Source organism: Mytilus californianus, unplaced genomic scaffold (genome assembly GCF_021869535.1).
Source record: "Mytilus californianus isolate M0D057914Y unplaced genomic scaffold, xbMytCali1.0.p SCAF_2, whole genome shotgun sequence".
Lineage (NCBI taxonomy): Eukaryota > Metazoa > Mollusca > Bivalvia > Mytilida > Mytilidae > Mytilus > Mytilus californianus.
The window spans coordinates 180897-190991 of NW_026262668.1; the positions used below are offsets into that span (position 1 = coordinate 180897).

Here is a 10095-nt window from a genome sequence, read left to right on the forward strand (position 1 = left end):
TTGTGCATTCGACAGACACAAAGTAGTTGTATTGATTTAATAAATACTGTTTTGTATCTTTTTGGGATTGGTAACAGAACAAAAAATGAAATGACGTCTGCAATAATATCATAATGATTATACTAAATTGAATAAGGAAGTAACCGTCTTTTCAATGTCACTGTCCCGTTACCAGTGTATTTAATTTCAATTATCTAAAAATTAAATAACACAATGAAGACCAAACAAAAGCAGATATATATATATAGGTATATTTAGGTATGTTTAGAGAATTGTGTCATTTTACGTAGAAAGGTAAAGTCCGGGTTGATAACTTAATTTCAGTGGGTCTACCCGTGATGTAATATAGTCTTGGAACTGGATAAAAAAATCAGTCAAGTTTTTGTGTGCGTAGGACGGATTTTACTGATTTATTTCCATAATACAAGTTAGTTACTTATCAATTTACATTTAATATTGAATTCAGATGAGATAACATAATTTAAACTTTTAAAGTTGAAATGAATTGGTTATGAACGGTCTTTTCCCCTGTTAACTGACTTTCTGATTGGGCATTTTTATATACAATTTTTAACAAGAATCGATTTGCTTCGATAATAAAGTCTCATTTCATCTCTAATTTCATGAGAGTGCTTGTAGCAACCAAACACATCATTATCTCACGGATAATAGAGGTCGGTCAATTTAAAACGTATCATGTAAATCGTATCGATACGTATCTTGGGACATACTAAATATATATGTCGTACTATCCTTGAGTGAAATATCGTTGAATATGCGCTTAGTTACGAGGTTCGTGGCACAATGTGTGTAACACATATAATTGGCCATAATTGTCAAAAGTTAATTACCGAGGTATATCGCGTCTGGAACATAATCGAATCGAGTGCACCTTATTTTGAGCCACACAGAATGTAGTAGAAGTTTGTCATTAAAACTTAAGATTTTCAAATGGTACGTTTCTAAATATAAGGTAATGCAAAATTAAGAAATGAAGTAAACTCAGCTCCTTAATGGTAACGGTAAAAATCATAAAACAGGCATGAAATAACAAAAATGGGGAGACAAGTGTGACAGGCCATCGCAAATAGTAGGCGTTGTAAGTGATTGATTTGGTCCCCAATTATATCAAGTCCATTATGTCAAAACAAAAAGTACTTCAAGTTAATGAATAAAGGTGTGAGAAAGTAAAATAGTATACATTTATTTCCCGTGTCGGAGGGAGATATGAAGATTTGTTCAATGACATGTGGGATAGTCTCAACCAATCACATATTGATTAAACTATCAATATGTTTAAACAGTGGAAAAAAACGATTTGTTGAACTTTGCTTTTGAAACGCAATCATCGGGCTAGGCATGCATAGGATGCCTTTATTTCTTCGTTGCATTTCGTAATTTGTACGGTCTTCGTGCCATTTCCCCATATCTGCCAATCTAGTAAAACTGTATAATTGTTTAAGCTATAGGATTCCATGAAATGAAGAGGATAAAAAGTTTTGATACGCAATATAGACTTGGAACTCGGGATCAAATATTGTGTTTTCTTCAGTATATCTCCAGATACGTTAACGTCAACGTATCTGATACGAGTGGATACGTTTTAAATTGGCCGACCTCTATTGTTGTATAAAGCATGCAGTGTTAACTGGATTGCATAGTCATCCCCCTTTCGTGTTAGTTTAGTGAAATTATTATCAAATCATATCATTTTCCAGTGACTCGGACCAAGTTGACCCACCACTTCTTCAGGCCGAAAATTATATTTTTTAGTTACTTCACTTATTTATCGGCAAAAGTTTTCGATATACGCTTTTTTAACTACTGGGTCCGCCACTTGGCTTGCCGCAAGTTGTCGCTCGCTCGTGAATGGAATGGACACGACATATTTAAAACGCTTCCCCTTTGGACAGTCTTATTTTTTCTGCCTACCTATATAACTGAAAATGAAATTATAAAATGAGAATCTGTCTATTCAACTTCCATTAGTTCCATATATATCTACAATGAATAGTCCATAACTTTTGAGGGATGAGTGTGAAATGTGGTTGAAAAAAATATAAATAAGAATTATATATAATCAGAGACCACATGTGTGTATATGTCTCTGATATAATTGTGCCAATGAAAATGTCCTAAAATCAGTACCCAATGTTTGTATTGTCAATAAAATTTAGACGTATTGTTTCTGAGATGCTAAGTAGCACGCCTCACCCAAATATTTGATAATAGCTACCCCTCCGTTTTGGGTTTACTGAAACTTTGCCCTAGGACCTACTGACACAAATAATGAAAATCGTCAAATATTTCGACCCTTCTTATATATAAATCAGCTTATACAACAGAACCAGGTATCATGGAAAAGAGGATAACACGCAGAATTACAAGTTCAAGGACACAAAATCATTTCGATAATCATTGTGAATTCAGCTAAAGTAAAATTAACCAATGAAATCGTTGTAATCATGAGACAACTACGAGGGTCATTTAATGCTCACCGCGGAAAAATATTTAGTTGAAAGGAAGATTTTAGATAGACAAGCTGTGTAATTGTTTTGATGCGGATATTTTAAATTTCATATTATTTATTTTAAAGGTAAGGATTTTAATTTCTCCTTTATATATAGAATCAATTAGTATTTACTATTTTGACCACATTTAGAGTAGCCATTTAAAAATCAACACTATATTGTTGTAAAATTATAGGAATTTTTGTGAAAAATAATGAAGATATGTACAACCAAGGTGTGCCGATTGTTTTTCTTACAACTTTTATATATTTTTGCTCATTTACTATTTTCCACAGAAATAATTAGATAAAAATAAATGAAATCAGCTGATTTGCGCATGTTAGTCCAAAGAGTAGTCGGTGATGCAATCGTGACCGCAAAACAGCTGATCGGGGTCATTAAGTAGGAAACCCCCATGTAGTGATGCAATCACGATCGAAACCAACAAAGAAATCAGAAATTTGTTATTTTGAACAAATAAACTGTATTTTTTCTACATGTGTGTCAGAATAATTCAATCACATTAAATGGACATTCTTGATCAACAGACTTAATATCTTGTTTTTGTTAAGCACTGTTGCAAGTCCAGTATAACATCACATATGAAAGTTTTTGGGTAATATCTATCGGTTCTCGAGACAATATTCAGTTTTTCAGATTTCTGGGAAAATCGTGGTACTGGTCAAGACCGTAATTTTTTTGGCCTAACCTAGCCCAATTGTAAGAGTCTATACCTTTAAACAAAGCGGTCTCCAATACATGTACTTATATTTTTATAAAGAAGTAATGTTTTGAACTTTTTAACATGTGATGATCCGATCATTTATTTTTCTTTCAGGAAATTAAATCTCTAAAATGACTCAAGTTCATGTGAGTAAAGAGATTTTGGGTCGGTATATGGATTTGGAGGAGAGGGGAAGAGTCATGTGCGAATATCTATGGATAGATGGCACTGGTGAAGGAATTAGAAGTAAATGTCGTACCATGGAATTTGAACCGAAGGAACCCAAAGGTAAAAATTATGACTGTCAATATTGGGCATAAAACTATTCCTGGTTTTAACCACCCGATCAATACCGTCTTATCTGGTAAATACTGGTTGATAAAGTTAAAATGATAATTACTGCAAGAAATCAATTGTTTGTAATGATGGTCAATTTACGGCCCAGCTCTGATCATATTATTTTGCTGGGAGCTTTGGTTTGGTAGAGCATTAAGTCCTGCTTCCTTTGGCAATACGATTAATAGTCAATAAACACTAAGTTGGGTGTTCATATATTCATTATTCACAAAATACATGTAGATGCCATAGTATTGTAGTGTCTAGATGGTCTCTATCCAATAGTCCAAAAAATAAATAATCTGATATAAATAAAGATCCTGTGTCAATGCATTGCTTACAAGGATCTTACAAAGTTCTGTTCTACATTTTTTGACCTCATCCTTGTAGAATTTCTATGGACCAGTAAATAACCAGTTTTTTTTATACCCGGACCCTTTTAGAATTTCAGTGGACCAGTTTTAACCAGTTCTTTTCTTATGACCAAACCCTTTCAGAATTTCAAGTGAATCTGTATCAAGAGTATTAATTAGTTTTTTCATGTATTGCAAACTTTGCCAACTGGCAATACTGCCTTTTGAAAAATGTTTTATAGATTCATCTGAAAAACTTAAAGGTACTTGTAGTAGTGGCAGATTCAGAAGGGGATACATGTTGATGGACATACCACACATGTAATCTGTCACTGTTGAATTGCATCTTTTTTCCCTTAAAACGACTAAACGTGTTCAAATACATCCATAAGACACCATCCCTAAAGTCCTATATTTGAATGAATTATTACAACCCAATCATGTATGCTATAATTGTACAGAATTTATATATATATATATGCTTCCCAAACTATAAGAATATAATTGTTTTATTTAGAATGTCCCATGTGGAACTATGATGGTTCAAGTACTTACCAAGCTGAAGGCTCAAATTCAGACATGTACCTAAACCCTGTGGCAATTTTCAAAGATCCTTTTAGAAGGGGACCACACAAATTAGTTTTGTGCGATGTACTCAAGTATAACAAAAAACCTGCAGGTAAGAACTATTAGTTTTATGACAACACCTGAGAAATCTTTATAAAATTTTGAAATAGTCCCTATTAGTTTGTATTGGCAGGGATACAGTTTATTTGTCCTTTGTTTGAAACAGTTGTTTACTTTGTAAAAAAAAAAAAAACGAAAATAGTCTGTAATTGGAAAATGGACTGTTATGTGTTGTGTATCTTTGGTACAGTTTTAACTTCAGACATCTCAAAGTTGAGTTTATATCAAGAAAGTTGAGATATTAAGATTATTAGATTTTGTTTTAAATATAGTTGCATGTCTAAAAAATATTGCTCTATAATTCCTGACTATGTAATCTTGTTTTCATTTGTAAGTAGCTTTCAGGATTAAATGAACATTAAAATGAAGTGTGTTCTGACAGTTTCAATAGATTTGGCTAGTCCATTCATTTTCTTTTTTTCTTCAAAATCACACCTTAAAATGTGTTGAATTCAACTGGCATCATTGTTGGGATTATTTATAATCAAACAAATATGACAATTGTGAAATTTAAACTCACAAATGCACATTTTGTGAAACTTTTGTTACATTCCAAGAAAAGATTAAAAAAAGATCTTATTGTTCACTTAAAGGAATATAGCATGACACATATTAATATTTTCGTAAATGGAACAGTTAAGAGGGTGTGGATGGGGGTTTACAGAATAGAGAATAATGGGCAAAAAATATAAAGAATAGAGAATAATAAGGTGCTAAAATGTGAAGAATAAGGAATAACGGGCAAAAATTATACAGAATAGAGAAAAATGGCAAAAAAAATTAAAGAATACAGAAATGAAGGACCCCATCCAGACCCTCAGTTAAAGATATAAAATTACCTATATATGTAATTAATATGTGTTTTTAGAAAGTAACAAAAGAAATACCTGTGCTATGGTTATGGAACAAGCCAAAGATACGCATCCATGGTTTGGTATTGAGCAAGAATATACATTATTAGATGTTGACGGACATCCATATGGCTGGCCTAAAAATGGATTTCCTGGTCCACAAGGTACGACAAAATTATAATTACGATTATGTTTAGTGTAACTTAGTTTGCAATTTAGCAGCAACAAAAGAGTCTCGTTCAAGGCTTGTGTGCATTTGCACATGACTACAGTCATTTAAGTTCTGCACGAAATTGTTTAAGTACTGTTCAAAACAAGAACAATATGCAAGGCCACCCTTAAAAAGTTTTTTGTTTGATGTTGCTTAACTATGCCTTGAAGGGTTGGGTAGGTAGATACAGATTTTATTTTTTTAGCCAACAACATAAGTTACATATTTTAGACAAGAAAACAATGTTAGAGCAGGAAAACATCTTAAAAAAAAACTTGAAATGATTTGTGTCAAAATTTTTCAGATGGGTGGGTAGGCAACATCAAACAATTTAAATTTTATTTTTGGCCTTAAATAATTTACCAATCTTCATTGTACTTGTGTCCACTGTAATATTATCTAACTCAGTAAACCACTCAGTAAACCTCTTTCCTTTATTAACATGCTTATGACCATATGAAATTAATATTTGAACTTTAATGTGCATTGTTTCATCTCTTTAGGTCCTTACTACTGTGGTGTTGGTGCCAATAAAGTGTATGGTCGTGACGTTGTTGAGGCACATTACAGAGCCTGTCTTTATGCTGGCGTAAAGATAGCAGGATGTAATGCTGAAGTCATGCCGGCCCAGTGGGAGTTCCAGGTCGGACCATGTGAGGGCATTGATATGGGAGACCATTTGTGGGTAGCAAGATATTTGTTGCACCGTGTGGCTGAAGAATTTGGTGTTGTTGTCACTTTAGACCCAAAACCAATTGAAGGAGACTGGAATGGTGCTGGTGCTCATTGTAATTACAGTACTCAAGCAATGAGAGATCCTGATGGAATTAAGTACGTGTCATTTATATGTGTCCACACTTATTTTATGATCAAAACTTGAAGTAATTTCATGCCATAAGAGAATTTTTGTGATCTCTTCCATAGTGATTTAAAGTTGGAAATTAAAAATTCATTTCAGGGAGTAAATATTAATGTGTCTCTGTAAGAGATTCTTATTTTGAATCTCCTTTTTAAACCGAATAAACAAACTTGATTACCATTTCCTTTAAAATTTTAGTGTTAAAAAGATTAATATATGCATGTACATCAAATTGATTTGGAAGAACTATAATTAACAATATGAAAGATGCTACATTTTATTTAGAAAATTGCCTCCAAAAGAAATTGATATAATGAAAATATTTAATCATTTCTAGAATTTTCATTATTTTTTACTTGTAGGACCATTGAGGATGCAATTGAACGTCTTTCTAAACATCATGTACGTCACATTAAAGCTTATGACCCTAAAGAAGGCAAAGATAATGAACGCCGTCTGACAGGTTTCCACGAAACCTCGAGTATACATGACTTTTCTGCTGGTGTAGCAAATCGGGGTGCAAGTATAAGAATTCCACGTCAAGTAGCGGAGGAAGGATGTGGATATTTGGAAGATAGACGTCCATCATCAAATTGTGATCCATATGCCGTTACAGAAGTTATTGTTCGGACTACTGTTTTAGATGACTAGATTATAAAATTGAACATTACACATTTGGGGTACATCACTTTATAAAATTCATGTGTTCATTAAATCGTTACATTATTTGAGTTACAGACATTTAGTTGTATATTTAAAATCGTCCACTGTACCTGAACATATTTTCTATATGATTGTATATTTTGATAGAGTGGGATTATAGAATGTCGAAAGTTACCAATAGTGAAATATACAAACATGTACCTATTCAAATTATCCACTACTAATCATTAGTTAAAATGAAATCAGTCTTCAACTTCTTGGAATATTAACTGATGGATATAGAGAATGGAATATGTGCAGTATTGATTTTGATGTAGAGAGAATACACCTTTTTCGAAATTATTGTTCAGCCATTCTTTTATATATATGTGCGTAATGTTCAATAATTTATGAATTAATGATTTTTGGTACAGGATGTTGCCAGTAAGATCTAGATACATGAAGAATCATTACTCTCCTTGTGCATTCTAGATAGAATCATTACTGTAGAATCATTACTCTCCTTGTACATTCTAGATAGAATCATTACTCTCCTAATGTACAGATAAATAAATAAGTTTTCATAACCACAGTAAACAGATCAATATCCAGAAAAGTTCATCTTGTAAAACTTGGTTCATTGTTCCTTTCACAAATTTGATCTTATATTTCTATTTGACCTTCAAAAATCATTATATGGGACACTTAACAGTTCATGTGGACTTTGTCCAACCTTTATGTGGATTTTATCATGGTTTATATCTGCTCAATATAAAATTAACTTAACAAGTATTGTATGTGGAAGTTGTATGGTGATAGAAAAGAAATTACATGATCACTAAAGGTGGACACAGGGTACTTTATTCAAATTTTGACCAATCCATGTCTGTACCATTGATGGGTGTGAATGACAAAACCATGCTGTCCAGTATTTTTCCTTTACAATTGAGTAATCGACCTACTTTTAGGTGACCTTGTTTATCTATTAAATTTGATGGATGTATTGTTTCTCTTTGCCTAAGGGAAGACCTGTATTAAAAATGTGAAGGATTTATGATTGACAATAATATATTGAAGACAGTTCAAGAAGTAGGACACTCGAATTGTATTTGTAAATAACAGAAATCCTTGTATGTGTACCTGCCACTAAACTGTGTAGCAAAACATTGTAATATTTAAATGTTGATAAATAGTATTTTTATTACTGTATTACAGCAGAAGATTGTGATAAATTGAATCTCTATGAAAATGTTAATAAAATATTTTAAAACAAAGAAGTTCTTCTTAAATAGCCACAATATGGACTCTTGTAATATCGTAATTTTCCCCATGTGTGCAGAAAATATATTTTGACTGCTCAAGGATTTGCATTGCTGCACCATTTGTAACTGGAGGTTAGATATATCATAAGCAGCCATCTTTGACAATGGATGTACACACTTATATAGTACCATCATTCTGTCTGATTTTATACTCCTAAGCAGAGGTGTGCCTCACAGGCACTTGTCTTTAATAGATATAATTGTTTTTAGACCAGACTAGTGCATGTGGTGCCTATATTGGTAGAATTTAGAAGATTACAGATTATTGATTGTACTGAAATGGTTTCTTGAGGTTATATATGTCAATGAGACAGCAACCCAAAGAAGATAAAAAGATCTGCTTTCATGCAAGATTGCTGGTCAATTTGATGTTAATTTGCAAAAGGTTCCTAGAGATGCTGCTGCTTACCATCATATACATTGTCTATAATCTTTAAAAATTATACATTATGTTACTTACCAATCATGGGCCCTTGTCAGGCAAGATACATAAACATCATAATACAATGATTACATTATAAAACATGCGGCAAGTTTTTAGTGAAAATACACAATACACAAACAAATATATGAGCAATGTAGGATATATTATTACAGTATGAAGCATTTAGTGTAATGAGGTCGGTTTTGTATAAAAAAATTTAGATATAAAATTTAATATTATTAACAGGAAATAATAGAACCAGAAATATAGTTTCTCATATATTTGGAACGAGTCTTCTTCATAGAAGCAGCCGACATGAATTGGGCTTCTCGACAGTTATGTTATCTGTATGATTCATCATTTGATAAAGCTGCTTCTCTCCCTTTACAACATTGTAGGAAAAGACTTGTCAGATTGAAGTCGGAATATTCGAGTAGGACGATATATCTTAATGTAAACAGCTGTTTGTAAGAGTCCATTTTTTCATAATTGGCTTACGGCACAGATCATTCCTAGCATCAAGCTGTACTCCTTTCGCAGCAAAAAGCATTCAAGGCTTATTGACATTTGCCTTGAACCCTAGCTGACCCTCTCTATAGTCTAATACAGAGGATACTTCACAGTCCATCCAATGAGCGAGGGTCACAGCTTTAATCCTTCATTTGTATAACAGTAACCTTTATTCGGTAGTAGTCTCATTCTGTACATAGAAATTATGATCGGTCCTAAACTTAACATCGAAATTACCTATTATCGCTATTTTACGAATTTTTCCTTTGATCTTGCTGACTGATAATTTCCGTTCTCAGCGGAGTCGAGTGAAATGAAAATTATCGCTAGAAACTAAGGGAACACGTGCCGTTGTCAAGGAAATTAACAACGTCTTCATAGGTAAAATAGCGATAAACAGATTATCATTGGTCATCTCAACTCGATTGCTTTTCTCACTTTCGCCGTACCGGCTCAAGCGAGAAAATAAATGTCGTTGAGATAACCAACGATAATCTATAAATATCAAATATTTTCTTCGATTTAAATCCCATGGGTTTTTGATAGGTTATCTTCTTCCATATAGTCACAGTTTTTGCACTGGTCTTGACCTATGATAAATATTGTATAAATATAGTTATCAAACTGATAAATGTTTGGTTGCCACTTTCTAAAGTGCATTTGACA

At 32.7% G+C, this 10095-nt stretch overlaps 1 protein-coding gene across 2 annotated transcripts; it reads left to right on the forward strand.

Annotated features, from left to right (window-relative positions):
* Positions 1–280: 280 nt before the first annotated feature.
* Positions 281–8450, forward strand: LOC127729025 (glutamine synthetase-like). 2 transcript variants are annotated; one of them, XM_052236624.1, is made up of 6 exons: positions 281–427; positions 3349–3522; positions 4441–4602; positions 5479–5625; positions 6176–6503; positions 6894–8450. In XM_052236624.1, exons 2-6 carry the CDS (start codon positions 3366–3368, stop codon positions 7180–7182), a joined length of 1083 nt encoding a protein of 360 aa, XP_052092584.1. In that variant the 5' UTR covers positions 281–427; positions 3349–3365; the 3' UTR covers positions 7183–8450. The 2 variants fall into 2 exon arrangements, with proteins under 2 accessions (XP_052092584.1, XP_052092583.1); XM_052236623.1 differs by lacking the exon at positions 281–427 and adding an exon at positions 2446–2596.
* Positions 8451–10095: the final 1645 nt, after the last annotated feature.

Excerpts from the sequence above, each read along its gene's own strand:
- LOC127729025 (XM_052236624.1), top strand. The coding sequence starts at position 3,366 with ATGACTCAAGTTCATGTGAGTAAAGAGATTTTGGGTCGGTATATGGAT. Across the intron at positions 4,603-5,478 it reads GTATAACAAAAAACCTGCAG|AAAGTAACAAAAGAAATACC; the intron begins GTAAGAACTATT and ends ATGTGTTTTTAG. Across the intron at positions 6,504-6,893 it reads AGAGATCCTGATGGAATTAA|GACCATTGAGGATGCAATTG; the intron begins GTACGTGTCATT and ends TTTTACTTGTAG.